Source organism: Melospiza melodia, chromosome 30, assembly GCF_035770615.1.
Source record: "Melospiza melodia melodia isolate bMelMel2 chromosome 30, bMelMel2.pri, whole genome shotgun sequence".
NCBI classification, from domain to species: Eukaryota; Metazoa; Chordata; class Aves; order Passeriformes; family Passerellidae; genus Melospiza; species Melospiza melodia.
In genome coordinates, this window is record NC_086223.1 from 278,889 (window position 1) to 305,160 (window position 26,272).

General features: G+C 49.0%; 1 protein-coding gene across 2 annotated transcripts; it reads left to right on the forward strand.

The window, feature by feature from the left end:
• Positions 1–276: 276 nt before the first annotated feature.
• On the forward strand, positions 277–25,862 carry KPNB1 (karyopherin subunit beta 1). Of its 2 annotated transcripts, XM_063178802.1 has the most exons (22): positions 277–373; positions 628–686; positions 3,962–4,144; positions 7,545–7,745; positions 9,085–9,237; positions 9,809–9,868; positions 9,975–10,064; positions 10,951–11,061; positions 12,603–12,704; positions 13,507–13,731; positions 14,255–14,446; positions 14,962–15,092; positions 16,020–16,167; positions 16,433–16,504; positions 18,435–18,579; positions 18,996–19,078; positions 19,732–19,839; positions 20,518–20,661; positions 21,183–21,288; positions 22,328–22,442; positions 23,595–23,756; positions 24,344–25,862. In XM_063178802.1, coding segments are annotated over exons 1-22 (2,631 nt in total). In that variant the 5' UTR covers positions 277–333; the 3' UTR covers positions 24,345–25,862. The 2 variants fall into 2 exon arrangements, with proteins under 2 accessions (XP_063034872.1, XP_063034871.1); XM_063178801.1 differs by lacking the exon at positions 24,344–25,862 and having other exon boundaries at positions 23,595–23,760.
• Positions 25,863–26,272: the final 410 nt, after the last annotated feature.

The window sequence follows — 26,272 nt, forward strand, 5'->3', positions numbered from 1 at the left end:
GGTGCGCGCGCGCGCCGCCGCCTCCCCGCTCGCGCGGCCCCTTCTTTTTTTTTTTTTTTTTTCTTTTTTTTTTCCTTCTTCTTTTTCTGTTTTTTTTTTTTTTTTTTTTTTTTTGAAAATAATCTCCCGCCACCGCCCCGCAGCCGCACCGGGAGCCGCCACCGCCCCCGCCCCGCTCCGGCCTCCGCCCGCCGCCTCCGCGGGGCAGGCCCCGGCTTTCCGCCCTTCCCCTCCCTCCCCTCCTCCGGCCCGCCCCGCTTCCCCCCCCCCCTCCCCTTCCCCTCCTCCTCCTCCTCCTCCTCCCGCCGGCGCCGGAGCCGCCACGCCGCCGCCATGGAGCTCATCACCATCCTAGAGAAGACGGTCTCGCCGGGTAGGGCGCGGGCTGAGGGCTGCGGGCGGCGGGGCGGGCAGGCCCGGCGGGGCCGGGCGGGGCGGGGGACGCGCAACTCGCGGGGCGGCCGAGGCGGCGCCCGCAGCCCCGGGGAGGGCGTGGGCGGCGGCGGAGGCCGTGGGGCGGGCGGGAACCGTGGCGGCGGGGATGCTCCCGGGCACGCTAAGGGGCGCGCTCGGAGCCTGAGGGCCCGGGCGGTTGGGCCGCAGCTGACGCCGGTTTCCCCTCCGCAGACTGCTCGGAGCTCGAGGCGGCACAGAAGTTCCTGGAGCAGGCGGCCATCGAGAACCTGGTGAGCGCTCGGGGCGGCCCCGGGGGTGGCGGGGCCGGTGGCGGGCCCGGCGCTGCCCCGAGCGCTCCGCGGCCCCCCCGCCCCGCCCGGCTCGGCCCGGCCCGGCCCGGCCGCCATGGCCGCTGCCGCCCCTGCCCGCGCCCGGCGGCCGCGCGGGCCAATCACAGCGCGCCCTGCGGGCCCGGCAGCCAATCAGCGCGCGGCGCCGGGCCGGGGGGCGGGGCCGGTGCGGGAGCGGCCGCGGGCCATGTGCGGCCGCCGCGGCCATCGCGGCCCCGGGCGCCGCCCGGTCCTAAAGCCCGGCCGCCCGCCGGGACCCCCGGCCGGCCCCGCCCGCCGCTTTCCGCGGCACCTCCGTTCGCTCCCAGTGCCCGCCGCACCCCGCCCAGTCCCGCTGCCCGCTCCCACCGCCCGGCCCGAGCGGCCGCGGGACCCCCGGCCGGTTCCAGCGGGACCCTCTCCCAGCCTCGCCGTCCGCGGGATCCCTGCCCAGCCCTGCTGCCCGGTGCCAGTGTCCGGTCCCGCTGCCTGTGGGACCCCCGCCCGGCCCTGCTGCCCGGTTCCTGTGCCCTCGGGACCCCCGTCCGCTCCTGCTGCCCGGCGCACCGGTCCCACCGCAGCCCCTGGAGCCCCGGCGGGGCGGGACCGGAGGAGCTTCGCCATCTGGGGAGGAGCTCGGGGGCGGCCGGTGGGGGAGGGAGGTGCGGCTGGGCAGGGGGAGCTGCACCCCCGGTGACCTGAGATTTGAGGAAGAAAAGAAGTCTGAAAAAAAGAAAAGAAAGGGGGAACAAAAAGCCCAGAGCCCCGGGTGTAGTCGCTGTGCTGCAGCGGGGATTTGAGGCTGCTGCTGCTCCAGAAGGGTTTTTGCTTAGTCAAGGTGAGGGGCTGCAGCTCTGGCCGCTGCCTGCGGCCGTGGGGAGCGCTGGGGGGTGCCGGGTCCCGGTGCTGTCCTGGTCACAGCCCCGTTATCACCCCCAGGACTGGCACCTGTCACCCCGCAGCAGCTCCTGCCCTGGCTGCTGTGCGCCGGGACAGCCACGCGGGTTCTGTGTTTAGGGTGCTCCTGCCAGGAGGGTGGGCTCCTGTCAGGGTCAGCATTGATGCAGCCTTGGTGCTGAGCCTCAGTTTTGAGGGAAAATCCTCTGGGTTGGTGCTGGGGGAGTCTCAGGATGCCCCAGCTGAGCCTGGAGATCCAGGGCTCTGCGGTGTGAGGGATTTTGGGGTGATGGGCAGGAGCTGCTCATGGTCCTGATTTCAGGTGCTGGGAAGGGCTGGGGAAATGTGCATTTCCCAAGGTTTCATTTTTCCTCTCTGCCTGGGGGGAGATTGCTCCAAGCTTTCATTTTTACTTTGCTTTCTGAGAGAGAGGCAGGGCTGGGTGAGAGCAGAGCTTGGGCTGGCACCAAGGATTTGTGTGGGACGGGCAGGGGGAATGGGCCAGGATGGAAGGGGGCTGAGTCCTGGAGGAGGATGAGGGTGGGGATGAAGGCAGGCAGGTGAGGACGGGGATGAAGCCAGGAGGATGAGGATGAGGGTGGGGATGAAGCCAGGAGGATGAGAATGAAGTCAGGAGGATGGGGATGAAGCGATGAGGATGGGGATGAAGCCAGGACGATGAGGATGGGGATGAAGCGATGAGGATGAGGATGAAGCCAGGAGGATGAGGGTGGGGATGAAGCCAGGAGGATGGGGATGAGGAATTCAGGCCTGTCCCCACCACAGGATGTGGTCCCTGGGTGGGAAGAGCCTTTGCCAGGAGAGCCCCAGGGCTTTGGGAGCATCTCCCAGTTCCCTGCTGGAGCCTCCTGCTCTTCCTCACCCCCTTCCTCCTCCTCTCCACCCCTAAATCATCCCCTTTAGCTAATTTATCCCTTTTTACCTGAGCTGTTCCCTGACGCCTCTGCAGGTGGGACCCAGCTCAGGCCCATCTGCCTTCACCTTACCTCTCAAATCTGAGGTTTCTTGTGATGCTGCTCATTTTTTTTAGCTGAATTTACCCCAAAACCTCATGAAAATACAAATTTTCCTGCTAATTTATGAGTGAGAAACCCAAGGATGCTTCTCCACCTGTGAATTTCAGGAGTTTTCATGTCCAAGGTGGCAGCAACACTTCTGGGTTGTCCTGTGAACTAATTCTGGCTGGTTCCTCACTCCTGATATAATCAGAGTTTAAAATTCGGTTTGAAGTGGTTTAGTGGGGTCTTTTTGTAGGGTTTTTTCTATTGCATTAAGTTTAGAATATTTCTAATGATTTACACCCATCCCTTTAAGTTTTCCCCCATTTTTTGACCCCAAATTCTTCAGCTTGAACTTGAAGAGTTTGGGATGGAACAACTAAAATCAATTTTATCTCAAGAGCTGAGCTTGGGCATTGGAAACCTGGAGTCCAAGGCACTGGAGTTGTTTGTTCAACTTTTGAATGTTGGGTTAGTTTTAAAAATGGGATTTTGGTGCCCCAAACTCTTTGTAATTTAGGATTGTTTAAGTTGTTTTTATAAAGATGTATTTTAAGATTTCTTAAGGGATTTTAGAAACGGGTTTATTGTAAAAAAGTGGAAGATTTTTAGGAAAATCACTTGGAAAGCAATGCATCTGCTCCCACTATTTTCTAGGAAGGCTTTTCTGGGCAGGCGAAAAGCTTTTGAGGAAAAATATTCAGGAAAAAAATAAAACTTCTCTGCTGACACTTGGCTTCAGGGAAGCTTCTGAAACTTGAAGAAATTTTAAAAAGACTTGAAAGAAGAAAAGTTTAAAAATTAAAGGTTTTAGCAAAGGAAGTGGCACCAACGCCAGGGGGTTTTGTGTGCACTCAGGCGTTTTTGGGGGGGGGTTAGTCATAATTTTGGGGGGTTAATCATAATTTTGGGGGGGTTGATCATAATTTTGAGGGCTTAATTATAATTTTGAGGAGTTAATCATCATTGTGATCAGCAGAGGGTTTGGAACGTCACAAATCAGAGATTCCACATCTTACCCATCCTAGTTTGGGTGCAGGATCACCGAAACAACGAGCAGGGAGCTCCTCCATAACTCCCACCCAGAAAACCCGTTTTTTGACCCATAAAGGCGCTGATTTGGCGGAGCTGTCGGGGCGGGCAGGAGCAGGGGAGGTCACCGGGCTCCGGTGCCAGCTCTAAAGAAATCCCCGCGGCGCAGAGCCAGCGGCGCTTCCGCGCCTGCCGCGAGGAGCTTAGCCCTAATCTGGCCCACGTCCGGCTCTGGGGGGGCTCTGGGGGGCTCGGGGGGGCTCCGGCGCTGACCCCCTCTCCCCACAGCCCACCTTCCTGGTGGAACTGTCCAAAGTGCTGGCCAACCCCGGCAACAGCCAGGTGGCACGCGTGGCCGCGGGGCTGCAGATCAAGAACTCGCTGACCTCCAAGGACCCCGACATCAAGGCCCAGTACCAGCAGAGATGGCTGGCCATCGACGCCAACGCCCGCAGGGAGGTCAAGAACTTCGTAAGTGCTGCCCTTCCTCCTCCTCTTCCCCTTGTTTGTGCCCTGCGAGGGGTCGGGCAGGGTCGTCATCCATGGTTTTCCACATGGAAAGTCTCCTCCTGGTCCCTGGAGCAGCAGCAGCTGCTCGGGTCTGGGAGTTGGTTTCATCTGGATGAGCTTTGGACAAAGAGCTTCCCCCAAGGGTTGGTTGAGGGGTAAGACAGCTCCCTGTGGAATGGTTGTGATCCCAAAGCTGCCAGCACTGCGGGAGTTTGGGGCTGGATTTGTTGGGTTGGATTTTGGGGCTTCCCCCAGAGGGTGTTTGGGCACCGGGCCAGCTCCCCGTGGGATGGTGGTGATCCCAAACCTCTCAGAGCTCCGGTTTTGGGTTGGATTCTGAGTTGGATTGCGGGATTTCCCCCAGAGCACAGGGACAGCTCCCCGTGGGATGGTTGTGATCCCAAACCTCTCAGCGCTCCAGGAGCATTTGGGCAGCGCTGCCAGGGGGGCTCAGGGTGAATTTGGGGTGTCCTGCAGCGATGGGAGCTGGGCTGGGTGGTCCCCGTGGGTCCCTTCCAGCCCAGGATGGTCGGGGTTTGTGGAAGGCCCTGCTGGGACGGCAGAGGATGGTTTCAGACTGGAAGAGGGTTGGTTTAGGTGAGCTAAAGGAAGAAGTTTCTACAGTGAAGCTCTGAAAACGCTGCAGGGATTGCCCAGAGCAGCTGTGGCTGCCCCAGGATCCCTGAAGTGCCCCAGGCCAGGCTGGACAGGGCTGGGAGCCCCCGGGACAGTGGGAAATGTCCCTGCCCGTGGCCCTGGGTGGGATTTAAGGTCCCTTCCCACCCAAAGCATTCCAGGATTCCATGGTTTCCCCTGCAGCTGGGCTGGGCGTTGCATTTTCTGCAGGAAATGCTTTTTGAGGCAGATTTTTCTTCCCTTTCTGAGGAGGAGCTTCCCCAGGTGCTCTCCACTCCCCACCAACACCTTTGAAATGCTCTGAGTCTGAGCAATGTTCGCATGAGGCCCAGCAAGTTTTAAAAGTGGAAAATGGGAAAAAAATTACAAGTCCCAGATAGAAAATTAATAAAAATCCGTGTGTTTTCCTGAGGGTGCTTTTTGCCCAGCTGGAGTGCAGAGCCTGCAGGGACAGAAGTGGTGGCTCAGTGGTTTGTTGTTTCTTTTTGGCTGATGGGAGCAAAAAATGGTGCTGGGATTTGTGCAGTGCTCTGTGACTGAATCAGCTCGGCCCTGAGCTTTATGTTTTTGTTTTTTTTTTTTTTGTGTTAATAGAATCTCTCTCGATAATCCCAGAATTATTTGGGTGGGGAGAACCTTAAATTCCATCCATTCCCACCTTTCCTTCTCCCAGGGCTTGGACATGCAGGGATCAGGGGCAGCCACACCAGAGGGTGAATTTGGGTGAGAGATGATGGAGCACCTTTGCTCCTTTATTTCCATGGGATTTTACTGGCATCAGGAGCTGTCCTTGTGCACTGGAATTGAACAATTTGCTGCTGTTTTCAACACCAAAAATCCAACATTTAGGTGGAAACTTGGAAAATGAAGGTGTGGAACTGGAAGTGCTGATAAAATGCATCCCACTCCCTCCAGTTTAGAAAGGAAATGTTGTTGGTGTGTAATTGGAAGTGCTGAAAAAATTAATCCTCATCTCTTTGGTTTTTAAAGAAAGTTTTATTGGTTATAACCGAGAATGTTGGGAAAATGCTAATCCCTTCCTGTTTTTTATAGAAAATATTATTGGTATTCAAGTGGAAATTATAAAAAAAAACCATTTCACTCTCTATTTTTTTTTTAAGTAAAAGCTATTTATATATAACTAGGAATTATTCATCCTATGTCCCTCCAGTTTTTTAGAGGAAGTTACTGGGGTAAAACTAAAAATGATGGAAAAATGAAAACCCCTCCCTCTACTTTTTAAAGAAAATTTTCCTGGTGTATGACTGGGAAATGCTGGAAAATATCCCTCTAGTTTTTAGAGAAAGTTATTGGTGTACAACTAAAAATGATGGAAAAGTGCAAACCCCTCCCTCTATTTTTTAAAGAAAATTTTACTGGTGTATTACAGGGAAAGCTGAAAAAATCCATCCCAGTCCCTCCATGTTTTTAGTGAAAAGTTCCCAAAGTTCAGAACCCCTCCTGATCTATCCCAACGCCCGACAAAACTACCCAGATAATTTTGGCATAAAAAATTTGCTTTTTGGGGTGAATTCAACCCCGATTTGTTGAACCATCACCACGGCAATCCCAGCCGGACTGTTCCCGTCCCCAGCACTGTTTCTCCAGTAGACCCCGGGTGGGTGATTTGTGGCCAAGCTGTGGGGTTTGGGCTCTGTGGGTGTTTGATGCCCATTTCTCCTGGCCCCTGGCCGTGCAGGTGCTGCAGACGCTGGGCACAGGGGATCTGTGGGGTGTTTATTCCCATTTCTCTGGGCACAGGGGTTCTGTGGGTGTTTGATCCCCGTTTCCGTGGGCCCAGGGCTCTGTGGGTGATTTATCCCCATTTCTCTGGGCACAGGGACTCTGTGGGGTGATTTATCCCCGTTTCTCTGGGCACAGGGCTCTGTGGGTGTTTGATCAGGCTCTGTGGGGTGATTGATCCCTGTTTCCCTGGGCACAGGGCTCTGTGGGTGTTTATCCCCATTTCCCTGGGCACAGGGGCTCTGTGGGTGATTGATCAGGCTCTATGGGTGATTGATCCCCGTTTCTCTGGGCACAGGGGCTCTCTGGGGTGTTTATTCCCATTTCTCTGGGCACAGGGGCTCTGTGGGATAATTTATCCCCCCGTTTCTCCCACCGTGCAGGCGCTGCAGACGCTGGCCACAGGGGCTCTGTGGGATAATTTATCCCCCTGTTTCTCTGGGCACAGGGGCTCTGTGGGGTGTTTATTCCTATTTCCCTGGGCACAGGGCTCTGTGGGATAATTTATCCCCCCATTTCTCTGGGCACAGGGCTCTGTGGGATAATTTATCCCCCCCATTTCCCTGGGCACAGGGCTCTGTGGGATAATTTATCCCCCGTTTCCCTGGGCACAGGGCTCTGGGATAATTTATCCCCCCGTCTCTCCTGCCGTGCAGGTGCTGCAGACGCTGGGCACAGGGGCTCTGTGGGGTGTTTATTCCCATTTCTCTGGGCACAGGGGCTCTGTGGGATAATTTATCCCCCCGTTTCTCTGGGCACAGAGCTCTGTGGGTGTTTGATCAGGCTCCGTGGGTGATTGATCCCCATCTCTCCCATCCCTGGCCGTGCAGGTGCTGCAGACGCTGGGCACAGGGGCTCTGTGGGTGTTTATTCCCATTTCTCTGGGCACAGGGGCTCTGTGGGTGTTTGATCAGGCTCTGTGGGTGTTTGATCAGGCTCCGTGGGTGATTGATCCCCGTCTCTCCCATCCCTGGCCGTGCAGGTGCTGCAGACGCTGGGCACGGAGACGTACCGGCCCAGCTCGGCGTCGCAGTGCGTGGCCGGCATCGCCTGCGCCGAGATCCCCATGAACCAGTGGCCAGAGCTGATCCCGCAGCTGGTGGCCAACGTCACCAACCAGCACAGCACCGAGCACATGAAGGAGTCCACGCTCGAGGCCATCGGCTACATCTGCCAGGACATCGTGAGTGGCACGGGGCCGTGGGGCAGGGGGCTGAGGCCGCGGCGGGTTGGGTTGGGGCTCGGATTCTTTGGGTTGGAGATTTTTGGGTTTTTTGGGTTGGAGTTTCCTGGATCTTTGGGCTGGATTTTGGGGTGGATTGGTTCTTGGGTTGGAGTTGTTTGGATTCTTTGGGTTGGAGTTTTTTTGGATTTTTTGGGTTCGATTTTTTGGGTTTGAGTTTCTTGGATCTTTGGATTGGATTTTGAGTTGGATTGGTTCTTTGGGTCGGATTTTTTCAGATTCTTAGGGTTGGATTTTTTGGGTTACGTTTTGGATTGGATTGGGTCTTGGGTTGAAGTGTTTTGGATCTTTTGGGTTGGATTTAGGATTGGGTTTTGGCTTGGATTCTTTGGGTGGGATTTTGGGTTGGAAGTTTTTGGGTTGGAGTTTCTTGGATCTTTGGGTTGCGTTTTGGGCTGGATTGGTTCTTAGGTTTAAGTTTTTTGGATTTTTTGGGTTGGATTTAGGGTTGGGTTTTAGCTTGGATTCTTTGGATTGTATTTTGGGTTGAAGTGTTTTTGATTTGTTAGGCTGGGGTTTAGGATTGAGTTCTTTAGGCTGGACTTTTTTGGTAGGAGTTTAGGTTGGATTTTGAATTGGGGCTTTTTAAGTTGGATCTTTTGTTTAAGGATTTTGTTTTTTAAGGATTCCCAGGAGATTTTTATGGTCTTGGGCTTTTCCAGCCTTAAGGAAATCCTGCTTTCCGGGAGATTTAAAATTATCTCGGAGGGCTTTCCTGACCTAAGGATTCCCAGGAAACTTTGATGATCCTTTGCTGATTCGCAGCCTTAAGGCATTCCTGATTTCCAGGAGGTTTTTACGGCTCTGGAGGGGATTCCCTGGTTTCCAGGAGCCTTTTCCCCCTGCTGGCAGCTCCAGCAGGTTCCTGGAAGGCCTGACCTCCTTTCCCACCCCAAATCCAGGTCACCATTCCTGAAGGGAACGTGGAGGCTCCCACAGGCTGAGGGGAAACCTCAGCTCAGCATCCACATCCCGGGGAAAACAGGGACCAGCCTTGGGATCCTCCCTGGCCTGGAAAATCCTGGATTTCCTCTGGCCAGGGGAGTTCTGGAGCATTTGTGCTCAGTTCACACTTCTCCTTCCCATCCCAGGTGCTGCAGGAATTCCTTGGATTTCCCATGATTTCCTGGTTTATCCTAAAATCTTTCCAAAACATTTATTTGTAGATTCTGGCCAAAAAAAAAAAATCTTTTTCGTGTGTAGATTCTGCTGCTTGAAAACAGGAAAATCTATTTAAATAATAAATAACTTTATTCAGATTTTTTAAACTTTTTTTCAGGATCCAGAGCAGCTCCAGGACAAATCCAATGAGATCCTGACTGCCATAATCCAGGGAATGAGAAAGGAGGAGCCCAGCAACAATGTGAAGCTTGCAGCTACCAACGCACTCCTGAACTCTTTGGAATTCACCAAAGCAAACTTTGACAAAGAGGTGAGGGAAAAACCCCAGAAATCCCAAATTTTGGGAAGGGATTGCAGGGGGAGCTGCTGATCCACGGTCAGTGATGAGGTTCATGCACCACGCTGAGTTTTGATGGATAAATCCTGTGGAAACTGAGACTTGGATGCAGCTCTGGGCAGGCAGGAAGGCTGGGGATCTGCAGGGAGGGGAGCAGTGACTTTTTCCTTTTTTTCTTCTTTTTTCCTTTTTGGTTTTTTTAAGAAATTGCTGAAATAATTCAGGGACCAGCAGGATTTTTGAATTCTGAAGTTCTGCTGTGTCTTTATTTTGGACAGCCTTGAAATGCAAATGTTGGATTCCCATTCTGGGGGGGGGAAACAATTTCCCATTTTGGGGGAAACAACCACTTCAGTTTTGGGGGAAAGCACTCCTGTTTGGGGGGGGAAATATTCCCATTATTGGGAAAAAATGGTTTAAGATAGAGCAGGGAGTGGTGCCCTGTGCTGGTCCAGACCTAAATTCACCCTCCCTGGGAAGCCTTTGAAAGCTTAAATTCTTCTTTAAACCCCTTTAAATGTTCTTTTATTTCTCTTTATTTCAGTCCGAAAGGCACTTTATTATGCAAGTAGTCTGTGAAGCCACACAGTGTCCAGACACAAGGGTGAGTAAATTCAAAATTCCCTTCCTGGGGAGTATCTGCCTGCCAAAAATATGTTAAAATTAAAATAAGTAAATTGTGTGAAATTGGGCATTTTTCTCTGCCCCAGGTACGAGTGGCTGCCTTACAGAACCTGGTGAAGATAATGTCCCTTTATTATCAATATATGGAGACCTACATGGGGCCTGCCCTCTTTGCTGTGAGTGGTTCATATTTTATTTATAAAATAATTGTATAATTAATTATAAACTAATTTTTATATTCATAATAAACATAATAATTTAATATATAATATGTATATATTAATATAATGTAACAGTATAATATTTATACATTGATACAGTAATATATGTTAATAATATGTAAGTAATATATTAAATAAGTTCCTATGTAATAAATTATTTATTTATAATAAAGAAATAAATTTTATTTCTAATTCTCATATTTATTCTTCTGATTTTCCTCTGCTTGTATTTTCCCCCATTTGTATTTTTATTTCTCTGATTTCTCCTCATTTGAATTTTTATTTCTCACTTTTTTTGGCTGATCTCCCTGTGTTTATATTGATATTTATTTTCTTGATTTTCCTCTATTTATATTTCTGTGATTTCCCTCATTTGTATTTCTTATATTTATTTCTCTCTCTACTTGTGTTAGTATTTCTCTGGTTTTCCTTTGTTTATATTTATATTTCCTCGTGTTAGCATCTCTGATTTTCCTTTGTTTATGTTTCTATTTCTGATGTTTATTTCCCAAATCTCCCTCAATTTCAGTTTATATTTTCCATTTTTATTTCTCTGAAGGCCATCTCTTTAAAAAATTCCATTCCTGATATTCCTTTGTATCCCTGGGAATCCCAATCCCTAAAAAATCCCTACAAACCCCATCTTTGAGATTCCAAATGGGACAGAAACCTCAGTTCGAGGTGATAAAATGGGGGAGGGGGGGGGGAATCTGATTATTTGTAATTTTAAACCTCAGTAACTTGAATTTCCGGCAATCCCCAGTCTCCTCCTGATCTCCCCCAAAGCAGGATGAATTCAGGTGGGATCAACCGTTAAAGTCTCGTTTTTGTGCCGTGGCAGATCACGATCGAGGCGATGAAAAGCGACATAGACGAGGTGGCTCTGCAGGGCATCGAGTTCTGGTCCAACGTGTGCGACGAGGAGATGGACCTGGCCATCGAGGCCTCCGAGGTGGGGCTGGGCTCCCCTCATCCATCCATCCATCCATCCATCCATCCATCCATCCATCCATCCATCCATCCATCCATCCATCCATCCATCCCCTCATCCATGCATCCCCTGGAATTTGCCATTCCTGGCTTTGGCCACCCCAGGAGCTGCTCCTGCTGTTCCTGGGGGAAATGGAGAAATTCCCGGCTGGTTTTGGGCTCACAGCACCACCTGAAAAGCCCTAAAAGAGGTTGTGGCGCCTCTTTTTGGGAGCTTCATATTCTTCATTTGGGGGTTTTTGGCTCCTCCTTTGCGAGTGTTTTGGCTCCTTTGGCAGTTGAGTTTTTGGTTCCTCTTTTGGAGGTTTTTAGCTCATTTGGGGGTTCAATTTTTGGCTCCTCCTTTTGGATTTTTTGGCTCCTCCCTTGGCAGTTTTCAGCTCCTCCTTGGGGCCTTTTTAGCTCATTTGGGAGTTGAGTTTTTGGCTTCTCTTTTGGGACTTTTTAGCTGCTGATTTGGGAGTTTTTAGTTCCTCATTTGGGACTCTTTGGCTCCTCCTTTGAAAGGAGTTTTTAGCTCCTCACTTGGTTCTGGCCCAGGTCCTGCTCCCCCAGGTAAATTGGGGGTTTTTGGCTGACTCTGCATTTGGAATTCCTGTTAATCCCAAAATCCTGGGATGGTTTGGGCTGGGAGGACCTTAAATCCCAGCCATGGGCAGGGACACCTCTCACCATCCCAGCGCTCTCCAGCCTGGTGGGTTTTGTCCAAATAACCCAATTTTACCACTCTTATTCCCTATTTCCACCCAATTCCACACACAGCTCCATCACAGGGCTCTCCTGTGTTTTTCCTGGAAATAATCCATGGGATTAATAAAATAATGTCCAAAATTTTGGGGTCTGTCACAACCATGAGGGGCTTTATGCCAGAAGATGGTTCACATTCCCTAAAATCCATGATTTATGAGTCAGACCTGGAATTCTGGATGAAATAAAAGTAATTATCTTGTGGAATGGCTGGGGCTGGAGAGGAATTTGGGGAATTTGTTCTGCATGCAGATGCTGTTTGCAGAAATTATCTGTGGGGATCAATAACAGCTGAAACTTTGAAGGGCTCTGCATGAATCACATCCATTTTTTTAAAAGCAGCTAAATCTATATTTATGCTTGCATTCCCAAAAAATAAAAAATGAAGGATAAAAGGACGGGTAGCAGCAGTGGGGTGGGGTTTATTTGCTCCAAACCTTTTGCTCCTTCACCTCGGGGTCACTTGGTAATTACACCTGACAGCCAAGTGAAAATGGGGATAATTGTGCCCTGTGAGGAGGGATGAGGAATTAAAGTGGATTTTGGAATATTTAAAGTGGATTTTGGAATATTTACCTCAGTGCAAAGTGCCCTTGAGGCAGCTCAGAATTTGTGCTGGGGAGCAGGGGCGGGGGAATGGGGAATTTGTGCCTCCTGGAGTTGATCATTGAGCCTTTTAATGCTGAAAAAGATTACATAGCAACAGATAAAAATGTTGATGAAAGTAAACTTTTCACCTCTTTTTCTTCTCTGCAGGCAGCAGAACAAGGACGGCCCCCAGAGCACACCAGCAAGTTCTATGCCAAGGGGGCACTGCAATATTTGGTCCCTATTCTAACCCAGACCTTAACAAAACAGGTGAGTGCCATGTTCCCTGAGGGAATTGCAGCTCAGGAGCTCTTGGGAGTGAGGTTTTGGATTCCTCTGGTCCCGTTTGGATCCCAGAAATGCCTCAGGAGATGGCAGTCCCTGGTCTGTGATGAGCTTTCATGCACCACTCTGAGCCAGTGATGCAGCAAGTTTTGGGCTGAGACTGGGACTTGCCTCCTTTTTTTCCCTGATCACATCCCAGCATTTGTAGTTTCCAGAGGGGTTTGGTGATTCCCTGTATTCCTGAAAGAATATTTGGTATATTAAACCAAATATTGTACAGCCCCTGTCTCATGTGGGCTGCAGTTCCAGGGATTTTTGAGGCCTTAGGCCCTGTTAAACACTTCCAGGGATTTACTGGAGCTGTGCTTCCCAAGATTTGTGGTTTCCAGAGGGTTTTAGTGATTCCCTCTATTCCTATTTGGGATATTAAACCAAATATTCCACAGCTTCATGTGAGCTCCCAGTCCCTGGGATTTTTGAGGCCTGGATTTCTTTACTCCCCGTTAAACTTTGAGGGATTTATTGGAGCTGTGCTTCCCAATATTTCTCGTTCCCAAAGAGGTTTGGTGATTCCCTCTATTCCTGACCCAAGAATGTGCTCTTGGGCCTGTAACTTGTAAGATTGTCCTTGGTCCCAAGCTGTAAAAGGAATTATTTTTTCTCCTTACTCTATGAAGAGAGCTCACTAACCCTTGATAGGAAGCCCAGACCCTCACCCTAAGGCAGCACGAAATCTGTAACAATTAAAGTTCAAACTTCAGGCATCACCCTGATGTTTTTCCTGCAGGACGAGAACGACGACGACGACGACTGGAACCCCTGCAAGGCGGCAGGGGTGTGCCTGATGCTGCTGGCCACGTGCTGCGAGGACGACATCGTCCCCCACGTGCTGCCCTTCATCAAGGAGCACATCAAGAACCCCGACTGGCGGTACCGCGACGCGGCCGTCATGGCCTTCGGCTGCATCCTGGAGGGGCCCGAGCCCAACCAGCTCAAACCCTTAGTAATACAGGTCAGCCTTGGGCTGTGGTTCTCCAGGGAGGGTGTTGGTTGGTGTGAGGTTTTCGTTCAAGGAAAGTCAGGAGGGTGTAGTCTGGTTTTGGAGGTAAAAAATCCCTTGTTTAGGGGCTGCTAGAGGTAAAAGTCGTGTGGTTATTTGGAGGAGAATGTCTGATTCCTACATGCTCTTATTTGAAAAAAATTCAGAAGGATATCCCCTGTTTTGAACGTTTCTGGAGCATGAGTTTTGTAGGGTTTTAGAGCCCAAAATCACTAGGTTAATTGGGAGAGAATGTCTGGTTTCTACATGATCTTATTTTGAGGAAAATCAGAAGGATGTCGCCTGTTTTGGAGGCTTCTGGAGCCTGAGTTTTGTGGGGTTTTGGAGGGTTTCATTTGAGGAAAGTCAGGAGGGTGTAGTCTGGTTTTGGAGGTAAAAAATCTCTTGTTTAGGAGTTTTTAGAGTTGAAAATTGCATGGTTATTTGGAGGCAAATTTTTGTTTTTCCTCATGTGGTTTCTCCTGGCTCCTTCCAGGCCATGCCAACGTTGATAGAGCTGATGAAGGATCCCAGCGTGGTGGTCAGGGACACGACAGCCTGGACCGTGGGCAGGATCTGCGAGATGCTGCCCGAGGCCGCCATCAACGACATCTACCTGGCCCCGCTGCTGCAGTGCCTGATGGAGGGGCTGAGCGCCGAGCCCAGGGTGGCCACCAACGTCTGCTGGGTGAGGAACCCCCCACACCCCGCAGGAATCCAGGTCCACTGGGAACAGCAGCTCCTGGTGGGATCTGGAGGGGTTTTGGTGTCACCGAGTCGGAGCATTCTGCCAGCAGCAGTGCAGTTGTGCTGGCTCTTCTGTGCTCATCCGTGAATTTGGTGAGCAATTCCAGGGATTGGGAGTTCAGCCCTGCTCCAGGCAGCTTGTGCAGATGCCTGGGACTTTTTCCATGAGGGAATTTTCTTTAATATCCAGCCTGGACATCCCTTAAGGCTGTTTGGTCTTGGCTGTCCAAATCTTGCCCGTTTTCCCTCACGACTCTCCTGTTTTCCCTCACATTTTCCCCTCACGGATCTCCCCCCGTTTCCCCCTCACGAATCTGCCCCATTTCCCCCTCACAGATCTCCCCCATTTCCCCCTCACAGATCTCCCCCATTTTCCCCTGACGAATCTCCCCCATTTTCCCCTCACATCTCCCCCATTTTCCCTCAAGTTGGATATTTTGATATTTTGTGTCCCAGGCCTTCTCCAGCCTTGCTGAAGCTGCCTATGAAGCTGCAGATGTGGCTGATGATCAGGAAGAGCCAGCAACCTACTGCTTATCCTCCTCCTTTGAGCTGATAGTGCAGAAACTGCTGGAGACTGCAGACAGGTAAAGCAACCTCCCCAAAAAGCCTTTTCTCATTTATTTCCCACTCCACGCTTTTGGGCTCTTCTTGGCAGCTGAGATCTGCTGTTGGATTAAAACATGGCTTTATTTGGTATAAAAAACCCCAGAGGAATAGAGGATGCAAATCCCAGTAAAAACAGCTCTTCTCACTGAATAATTTCTCATATTTTGTCCATATCTCGTTTTAGGAAGTCCAGAAGTGTCCCTTCTCCCTTTTCCTTCAAATTTCTCCTGTTTCCCCTCATGTCTCCCCCGTTTTCCCCTCATGACTCCCCCATTTTCCCCTCACATTTTCCCCTCACATCTCCCCCATTTTCCCCTCACGACTCCTTCATTTTCCCCTCACATCTGACGCAAAATATTTTGCTCTCAGATGCAGGGGAAAAAAAGGGCTAAAACTCAAATTTGATGGTGGCTTGAAGGTCACATAAATCTGACAGCTCCAGGTTCAATCCCTGGATCAGCTCCACGGACTGATGGAGCTTTTTTTGCTGCTGATTCTCCTTAAAAGCCTTGTCCCAGTTCAAAATTTAAACTCCTTCCCTGTCTTCATTTACATCCAGCCAGGAGTGGAGTGCCCATCAATCATGTCAGGTGCCTCAATTCCAAATTTCACACCCTCAGGGGTGTCTGGGGAGGGGCTCTGAAGTGCTGCTCACCTGATACCAACTCCGAGGCTCCTTCTGTCCCTCTCCTTGTTGTGAGAGCTGCTGAAAATCATTTCAAAAACTGAAAATAGTTAAAAACAAAACTGCCAGAAGCGGCTTCACAAATTCCCTTTATTTCAAGGCTTTTCAAGTGGCTCCTGCTTGTCACAGCATTCAAATGGAGCTGTTGCTGGTTTACTAAAATTAAAAAAAATCTGTTTCCAAGCACTTGGAGTTGCAAATCTTCCTCCTTCTGTTGCAGACCTGATGGACACCAGAATAACTTGAGGAGTTCAGCCTATGAATCCCTGATGGAAATAGTGAAAAACAGTGCCAAGGACTGTTATCCTGCTGTCCAAAAAACCACCCTGGTCATCATGGAGAGGCTCCAGCAAGTGCTGCAGATGGAGGTGGGTAAATCCTGATTTAAAATTAAAAATTTAAATTTAAAACACTATCCCTGAGAGTGTCCAAATCCAGGGATGGTGGGAGGTGTCCCTGCCCATTTGGGATTTAAGGTCCCAAACCACTCAGGGATTCTATATTCAGCTTCTTCACAGCCCCTGTGCTCTGAAATCTGAAAAGAACAAATATTTAAAGTACAACCTGGCTCTCCCTGGAGCTGCCAGGATCCCAGGCAGCCTCTTCACACGTGGGATTTTGTTCTTGTTTCAGTCTCACATCCAGAGCACCTCTGACAGAATCCAGTTCAATGACCTCCAGTCTCTTCTCTGTGCTACTCTCCAGGTAAATTCTCTCTCCTGAGCTTGCTGTGGGAATAAAGTGATTTTTGAGGTGTTTTTGTGCCCCTAAAGCTGCAACCTCAGCTCCCAGTGCTGAGAGTTGAATGAAAAAAGTGGATTTTGGGTCCCAGCTGACACGTGGGAGGTGATGCAAGGTTCAGAAGTCTCTGAGTTGTGCTCTAGAGACAAAATTCAGGGCAATATGACTCAAAGAATGCTGTTAGGGATTTTATAGGTTGTCTGTGCTGTCAGATTGGTTCTTGGGTTGGCTACAGCCTCAACAATCCCACAGACAACAACAACAAAAAAAATTCCCTCAAGGCTTTTTAGAGATTCCCTCATCTGCCTCTCGTGCTTGGTGCTCCTGATCCAAATGGCACCAATTAAAATGTTCTGAGTGTCCTCAGAATTCCCAATTAAACATCTGCTGATGAGCAGGAGCCATCAGGGCAGTGCTTACTGTTGCAAACACCACTCAAAAAAGGAATTTTTCCCCCAAAATCAGCTCAGAGCAACCCAGGTGGTCTCCAGGATGATTTGAGAAATCCTTAATTTCATCCTCAAAAGCTTTGTAGTTGTTTTCACGCTCCAGTTTTAGGGTAATTTTTGAAAATAATGAGAAATGAGAATAATCTCTTCTTAGAAAGAGTTTCAATGGGGAATTTCACCCTGGAATCTTGCAGGGTGGGCACTGGGGAGCGTAATCCAGGTGGAATTAAGATGCCAATTTTAATTTCTACATGTGTTTTTTTTGCTATCCCAGAACCTGAACCTGAATTTTTTATCAACTTGCAGCAAATGCTTAAAAGCCACTGAGTAAAACTCAGCAGAGGGGCTTTTTTCAGTATTAAAAAAATAAAATGTATGGGGGTTTTTCCCAATTTTTTTTGTTGTTTTGCTGGAAATGCAATTACAAACATCCAGCAGAAGAAAAAACATTTGTTAATATTGAAAATTAAGTGAGAAAATCCTATCACTGGAAGGAACAACTTGGTTCAGTGGACTGTGTTCCTGTCCATGGAGTTTGGGGATTTTTAAGCTCCCCTCCCACCCAAACCATCCTGTAATTCCATAAATCAAATCTTAATTATATAAACAGCCAAAGTCCATTTTTGTGGAGTGAAAAATGAAATTTTAAATAATTACTTTCTTCTGGAAATTAAGGATTTTTTTTCTTTTCCTGGGAACTGTTGTGTTTTAACCACTTCAAGCATTTCTAAACTTTAATTCAGATGGGTTCAACCCCTGCAAGCTCAGCTGCGACAGAAAAAAAAAGGATTTCATTATTATGTTTTTTTTAATAGGCTAAATTTGGGCTGGTCACATTTAATTCCAGCTTACACATGGCAAAGCTTTGAGAACAGCCCATGCAGCAGGAAAGGGAAATTCAGCTGGAAAATCTGAATGCAGCCAAATGAACGGGACTTTGCAGCCACAAAAGCAGATTTTTTTGGCTGCAAAAGGGTTCAAACAGCAGCTCTTTCATCCTTATCAAAGCTCTCAGGGCTGTGGGAATGCTTTATCTGTAGGATAAGCAGCGATTTTTCCCCAATTTCCACTATTTTTCCCTCAGAACATGCTGCAGAAGGTGCAGCACCCATTGGTGTGGGAATGCTTTACCTGTGGGATAAATGGTGATGTTTGCCCATTTTCCATGATTTCTCCCTCAGAAGGAGCAGACCCATGGCTGTGGGAGTGCTTTACCTGTAGGATAAACAGTGATTTTTGCCCGCTTTCCACGATTTTTCCCTCAGAACATGCTGCAGAAGGTACAGCATCCACAGCTGTGGGAATGCTGTACCTGAGGGATGGATGGTGATTTTTGCCCTTTTTCCATGATTTTTCCCTCAGAAGGAGCAGACCAGGGCTGTGGGAGTGCTTTACCTGTAGGATAAGTGGTGATTTTTGCCCTTTTTCCATGATTTTTCCCTCAGAACGTGCTGCGGAAGGTGCAGCACCAGGACGCACTGCAGATCTCGGACGTGGTGATGGCGTCGCTGCTCAGAATGTTCCAGAGCACGGCCGGCTCCGGGGGGGTGCAGGAGGACGCCCTGATGGCCGTCAGCACCCTGGTGGAAGGTCAGGAATGGGGCTGGATCCGGGAAATTTGGGCAAAGTGGTGAAAAATGTAATTTGTGGTGCAGGGAAGGTGGGGGAGCTCCATCCATGGAAGTGTCCAAGGCTGGAGCAACCTGGGATCGTGGAAGGTGTCGCTTTAAGGTCCCTTTTATCCCAAGAAATCCTGTGATTCTAAAATCTAAACCAGCTTGGAGCATGGAATTGTGGTCTGGTAGATTTTCTTATCACTTCCAATAAGAATTTTGGAATTTGTCCAGTCCCAGGAGGACCTGGATAATGTCACCGTTCTCAGTTGTCGAGTGATTTTTGGTTTTCACTGGGTTTGGGTTGAATTTGAGGGACATCTGATTTGTTGTTTATGGCAAATGCCAGGAATTGGGATTTTTCCTTCTCACTGAAATGTTTTCCCTGCACAGTCCTGGGTGGAGAATTCCTGAAGTACATGGATGCCTTCAAACCTTTCCTTGGGATTGGGCTGAAAAACTACGCTGAGTATCAGGTATGGATCAGTTTTCTCCCTCTTCTAGGGGAATTGTGGCTGTCCCATCCCTGGAATTTTCCAAGGCCAGGTTGGATGAGTTTTGGGGTAGTGAAAGGTGTCCCTGCCCATCCAGTGGGGTCACTTCCAACCCAAACAATCCCAGGATTCTCAAATCCAAACCACCTTAGAGCGTAGAATTTTGGTGTCTTAAGTTTTCTTAGTTGTTTCCAAGGAAAAATGTGGATAAGGCAGCAAATTCCCCTCGGAATGTCAAATTCTGGTGCCTACAAGGGGAATTTTGAGGTTTTTTCCCCAGCCCAGATCCTAGCTGGGATTTCCCCTTGGATTATCAGTCCTGGCTGGGATTTCCCCTTGGATTATCAATCCTGATAGCCTCCATGGGAATTTTGGAGTAGTGTTTCCAGCCCAAATCCTGGCTGGGATTTCCCCTTTGAAATTGGAATTTAGGGATGTTTTTCCAACCCAAATCCTTGCCACTCCTGGATGTCCTCATGCCTCCCCTCAGTGCTGTCAGCCAGCTCATTATTCCCAGGATTTAATCGCCCTCCCATCCCTCTGGAGCACCAGGACAACCCCAAATTCCTGGGGGATGACCCCAGAATCCCCAGGGATGACCCCAAATCCCAGAGCTGATCCCTGCTCCGTTGCAGGTCTGCCTGTCGGCAGTGGGGCTGGTGGGGGACCTGTGCCGAGCCCTGCAGTCCAACATCCTCCCCTTCTGCGACGAGGTGATGCAGCTGCTCCTGGAGAACCTGGGGGTGAGTGGGAGATTCCCGAGTAACAGTTGGATGCTCACTCTTCCCAGGGGAGTGGGAGGTGGGAGAAGCCTGGGAAAAGTGGGAGGAATTCTCCGGGAATGTCTCGTGTTTGGCGGCGGCGCGGTTTGAGCGGCGGCCAGGAGGTGCTGGGGGCAAGGGCTTTGGGCTCTGGGGGAATGTCTCATTTATCAGCTTGCTGAATTCCTAAATAAATTCCTTCCTGGATTCCTGAGTTCCTCCCAAGTTCCTTCCTGTCTCCCACTCTGCATCACTCCCACTCGCTCTCCCTGAATTCCTTCTGAATCCCTTCCTGAATTCGTGAGTTCATTCCTTCCTGGATTCATTCCTTCCTTCCTGGATTCCTTAAAAATTCCTTCCTTCCTTCCAAATTCCTCCCTCCCTTCCTGTTGAATTCCTTTAGAATTCTGAATTCCTTCCTTCCAAATTCCTTTCTTCCTTCTGAATTCCTTCCTCCCTTCCCCTCCCTCTCCCACATTCCTGAGGCATTTCCAGGCATTTCCAACCCCTGTTCTTGCTCCAACATTTTACGCCCTTTCCACTGGAGAAACATTCTGGAACACCCCACACAAACCCCGTGGTGCAGCCTGAGCCCATTCCCTCCTTTCCTTGGCCCCTTCCCACCCTGATCCAGGCCCTTTTTGGGGTGTTTTTCCCCAGAACGAGAACGTGCACAGGTCGGTGAAGCCGCAGATCCTCTCGGTGTTCGGGGACATCGCCCTGGCCATCGGCGGCGAGTTCAAGAAGTACCTGGACGTGGTGCTCAACACCCTCCAGCAGGCATCCCAGGCCCAGGTGGACAAGGTGAGCTGTCCCCAGGCCCAGGGGACATTCTGGGGTCTCATCTTGATGCCCAAAGAGGCTGTACAGAGTTAAATTAATAAAGCAGGGATTCATTGAAAGGCTTCAAGGATGCACCTTGGGCAGCACAAGAGCCTGGCCGTGGCTACACCCAAGCTGGACTCCAAGTCATGAGTTTTCTCACTTTTACAAGTTTTGGTCCATTTCCATATTGGGGTTAATTATCCAATTACAGCTCCAGGTTGTGCAGTCCCATCCTCACAGATTGCTCCCCTCAATTTGCTTTGTTTGCACTTTTGGGCCTTTTTGTTGTCTACACTTTTTGGGCCTGAAGCTGCAGTGGTGTCTGTCCTTGTCTCTGGGGCTAAAGGATTGTTCTGTGTGACTGAGCTGTGAGCAGAGCTGTGAGTTCAGAGCCACGCTAAGGCAGTGCAGGATGTGGAAAAGGTGAGAGCTGGGGCTGAAGGCGTCACTCACTCTGTCCCTGTGTCTGTCCCTGTGTCTGTCCCTGTGTCTGTCCCCAGTCCGACTACGACATGGTGGATTACCTGAACGAGCTGCGGGAGGGCTGCCTGGAGGCCTACACGGGCATCATCCAGGGCCTCAAGGGAGACCAGGAGAACGTGCACCGTGAGTGGGGTCCCTGTGGGAGCCATCCTGAAACCAGCCACGCCCTGGCATCCTGGATATCCCCAAATACCCGATACCAACCTCCCCAGGCCTCCTTTTGGGGCTGTCACATCCCTGCTCCTTCCCTTCCGTTAGCATCACCCAGTGTCACCTCCAAGCCATATCCCCCAGTGTCACAGCCACCTGGTTTTGGGCATTTTTAACCCTTCCTGTGGGGAATTATTCTTAAATATCCCATACAGACCTCCTGAGCCTCCTTTTGGGGTTGTCACATCCCTGCTCCTTCCCTTCCTTTAACATCATCCAGTGTCACCTCCAAACCACACCCCCAGTGGCCTGTCCACCTGGTTTTGGGCATTTTTAACCCTTCCTGTGGAGAATTATTCCAAATTACCCTACACAAATCTCCCTAGGCCTCCTTTTGGGGTTGTCACATCCCTGCTCCTTCCCTTCCTTTAGCATCATCCAGTGTCACCTCCAAGCCATGTCCTCCAGTGTCACATCCACACATTCCTAGGGCATTTCCTGGCATGGGGACTGCTCTGGGAAGTTGTTCCAATATTTTGTAACTCTTCCTGTGGAGAAATATTCCCAGTTACCTGATACAGATCTCCCTGAGCCTCCTTTTGGGGTTGTCACATCCCTTCCTTTAAAATCACCCAGTGTCACCTCCAAACCGCATCTCCTTTTGTGCCTTTACTCCCCTGATTCCCTTTTCCCCCATGAATTCCCTCTTTTTCCCCTTAATTCCCTGAATTCCCTTTTCTCCTGTTGATTCCCCGAATTCCCTTTTTTCCCCCCGAATTCCCAGTGCCACATCCCCACATTCCTGGGGCGTTTCCAGGGATCCAGGATCTCCTCCAATCCTCCTTTTTGGGGTTCTCACATCCCTCCAAACCCTCAGAGCAGGAAGCAGCAAAAACCCCGATCAATCCAGGGGGATTGATGAGATCCAGAGGGAGGATCCAGGCGGGAGCCAGGCTGGTTTTGGGAGCGTCCCAGACGCGGCCAAAGCCCTGACCAGGCCTTTGCCCTGCAGCTGACGTGATGCTGGTGCAGCCCAGGGTGGAGTTCATCCTGTCCTACATCGACCACATCGCGGGGGACGAGGATCACACGGACGGGGTGGTGGCCTGCGCCGCCGGGCTCATAGGGTGAGGAGAAACCTGGGCTCTGCCCTTTTTTCCTGCCCCTCTGGGGCTTCTAGGGTCACTGTTGGGCTTGGAGTTTGGCTCCAGGTGTGAGGGGATTCGCAGGTGAGAGAATCGTCACAAAAATCCCAGGTTTGGGGTTTTTCCAGGAGTTTAGAACCCAAGAACACTCATCCTTAGGGAACAGAGGAAGCCAGGTTGAAATCCTGGGCTCTGCCCTTCCTCCTGCCCCTCTGGGGCTCTTAGGATCACTGTCGGGCTTGGAGTTTGGCTCCCGGTGTGAAGGAGTTCGCAGGTGAGAGAATCGTCACAAAAATCCCAGGTTTAGGGTTTTTCCAGGAGTTTAGAACCCAAAACCCCCTCATCCTTAGGGAACAGAGAAAGGGCAGATCCCAGGATTTCAACCTGGCTTTCTCCTGCCCGTCTGAGGGTTTTAGGGTCACTGTTGGGGGGTTGGAGTTTGGCTCCAGGTGTGAAGGAGTTCGCAGGTGAGAGAATCATCACAAAAATCCCAGGTTTAGGGTTTTTCCAGGAGTTTAGAACCCAAAACCCCCTCATCCTTAGGGAACAGAGAAAGGGCAGATCCCAGGATTTCAACCTGGCTTTCTCCTGCCCTTCTGAGGGTTTTAGGGTCACTGTCGGGGTTGGAGTTTGGCTCCAGGTGTGAGGGGATTCGCAGGTGAGAGAATCGTCACAAAAATCCCAGGTTTAGGATTTTTGCAGGAGTTCAGTACCCAAAAAAAACCCCTCATCCTTAGGGAACAGAGGAAACCAGGTTAAAATCCTGGCATCTGCCCTTTTTTTCTTGCCTCTCTGAGGTTTTTAGTGTCAGTTTTGGGGTTGGAGTTTGGGTGTTTGGCTGCAGGTGTGAAGCGATTCTGCAGGTGAGAAAGTCGTCACAAAAATCCCAGATTTAGGATTTTTCCAGGAGTTTAGAACCAAAAAAACTCCTCATCCTTAGGTAGCAGAGAAAGGCAGGCTGAGGTGTTTTCATTTCTCCTGCTGAATTGAAGGAGAATTATGATGAAATCAACCTTTAAACAAGAATTGGAGCATTTTTAAGTTGCAGTTTTCCCAAAATCAGCACCCCCACTTCCCGACCAGCATTTTGTGCCACTCACGTGGTTTTTCTCCCCAATTTTCCTCTGCATCCAGGGACTTGTGTACAGCTTTTGGGAAGGATGTCCTGAAATTAGTAGAAGCCAGACCCATGATCCACGAACTGCTAACGGAAGGGAGGAGATCCAAGACGAACAAAACGAAAACCCTCGCGACCTGGGCCACGAAAGAGCTGAGGAAACTCAAGAACCAAGCTTGGTGAGGGCTCAGCCCCTTTTTATCCCACCTAAAAATTCCTGGAATTGGCTCAGCTAAGCCTGGGAAGAGCCACAATCCCAAAGTTCTCTTTTCCTGGTTTTTTGTGGGAAAAAAAAAATCCCATTTGGGGGTCTTTTGACCCTACAAAGTCGATTTTTCTTAATTTTAAAGTTGGAAAAGTCTCCAGGATTGAGCCCAACCCAATTTTTCCCCCACTTTTTTTTTTTTTTTTTTTTTTTTATTATCTCCTGATTTGCAGTATTTAGGTTTGGGGGTTTTTTTGTTGTAATCCTGGAATTGTTAAATTTGGAAAAATCTCCAAGGTGGAGTCCAGCCCAAGAGCCACATCCCCCCGTTTTTAAACATTCCAGGGCTTTAATTCCCTGAATTCCTTTTTTCCCCTGAATCCCCTTTTTTCTCTGAATTCCTTTTTTCCCCTGAATCCCCTTTTTTCTCTGAATTCCTTTTTTCCCCCATTTTCCCCTCAATTCCCTTTCCCTCTTGAATTCCCCAATTCCCTTTCCCCCCCCCCCCAAAATCCCGTTTTTCCCCCTAAATCCCCCTTTTTTTTTTTTTCCCTTTTCCAGATCTGTTACCATTGGGACGACACCTGAGGACCCCCACTGGATAAAAAACCAACAACAACACCGAGAAACAAAAGGAAAAATCTCCAATCTCCTAGAAAACCCCCCAAAAACCCCGGGAGTGAGGACGTGTGCGGAATGTTTGGGAATGAGAGGATGCTGAGGATGAGTGAGTGAGGCTCGGAACAAAAATCCCAACCTTTGGTGACCCCCGGCATCCAGGAGGGAATTCTGTGCCCCAAAAATTCCACAAAAAAAAAAATGGGGGGGAAAAAGCGAAATTCCCACCAGCCCGAGAGCGGCTGAGCTCGGAGGAGAAAATGAGGGAAAAACGGGGAAAATTGGGATTCAAGTGGTGCTCTGTGAGGTTTTGGCTGCTGGAGAGAGAGAGAGAAAAGAGAGAAAGGTGGAAAATTGGGAATTTCCCAGGATTTGGGATTTTCCCAGGGATTTGGGAATCTCCGGGATGAGGCAAATCCCCGAGGAGAGAGAAGGAATTTCAAGAGGAGTGAGTGTGTGTGAGTGAGGTCATATCCACATTCTCAACTTCCCAAAAAAAAAAAAAAAAAAAAAATTTCATTGCAGTTTCTCTCTTTTTTTTTTTTTTTTCCCAAAACCACAAAAAACAAAAATCTGGGAAAAAAAAAAAAAAACACAAAAGACAGGAAAAAAAAAGACAAAAAAAAATCTAAAATATACAAAATTTAAGGGTTCAGCTGTTGCATTTCATAACTGAGGTTCAGGCAGTAAGAGATAGGGAAGAAAAAGTAGAAAAGAAGAAAAAAAAAAATAAAATTTAAGGAAAGTCGCTTTTTTTAGGGATTTTATTTTTAGGGAATGCTGAATGTTTGGAGCTCTTGGCTTGTCCTGCTCAGCAACAAAAGCGCCTTTCCTTCCTTAAATATTCAACTGTGAATGTAGAAATGGGGGAAAAACAACACAATTTTTGGGTTGCAGGGAATAGAAAAATCTATTTGTCCAGCGAGTTTCAGGCTTCAAAAAGTTCAAAAAAGTCAGGAAAAAATATTTAAAAATCAGATTTTTTTTAGAAAGTGCTGCAAATTGGGAAAAGAGATCTCCTGACTCGGACTGTAGCAGAATCAAAATTGTGCCAAAGAGTTCAAAAAGAGGTGAAAAAAAAATGAAATAAATAAAAATATGCACAAAAAGAATGAAAAATTTAAAAAAATTCAGGTGGTATTTGGAGAGGAAATTGGATGTGGAAAAAAAACCCCACAAAAACTGGGATTAAAAGCTGTTTATTTGGAATTATTTGGGATTTTTTTTGCTTTTTCGGGGCTCGATTCGGATCAGGCTCGATGTGGTTTTTGGTCTCTTGCTGCACTTGGAAAAACACAAGGAAAAAATAAAAAACAGGAAAAAAAAAAGGAAAAAAAAAGAAATTTATATAAAATATATAAATATATAACTTGAGTTGAGCTGACAACGCCGGCGCTTGTAAAAGGTTTCTATTTTTCCACTGCAGTTGAAGATGAATAAAATGGTGTCAAACATTCCCCAATATTTTCCTTTTTTTTTTTTTTTTTTTTGGGATACTCTTGGCTCTTTTCCAGAGGGAAACCCAGGAAAAAGTTGGGATTTTTAAATGGATTTTGGGTGTTTTTTCCCAGTAATCCACAAGGAATTTTTCCTTTGCCGCTTCCCGAATTTCTCGCCGCGTTGGGAGCGGAATTTTTCCTCTGGAAAAAGGAAAAAAGGGGGGAAAAATCAAAATAAAAAAGTTTTTTTTTTCCTTAGGGATGTTCAGGGTTTGGAGATTTGGAATTTTCACTTCGTTTGCAGCTCTGTGGAGGTGTCGGGAAAGCTCCTGGGAGGGGGAGCAGGAAAATGGGCAGGATTTGCTCCTCAGTTCTTAAAAGGTTTATTTTTATTTTTTAGTTTTATTTTTCCTTTTAATTCTTCTCTTTTTTT

Coding starts and splice junctions, on each gene's coding strand:
- KPNB1 (XM_063178801.1), top strand. CDS start 334: ATGGAGCTCATCACCATCCTAGAGAAGACGGTCTCGCCGG. Junction 687..3,961: donor AGGCGGCCATCGAGAACCTG/GTGAGCGCTCGG, acceptor CTCTCCCCACAG/CCCACCTTCCTGGTGGAACT. Junction 12,705..13,506: donor CCCAGACCTTAACAAAACAG/GTGAGTGCCATG, acceptor TTTTTCCTGCAG/GACGAGAACGACGACGACGA.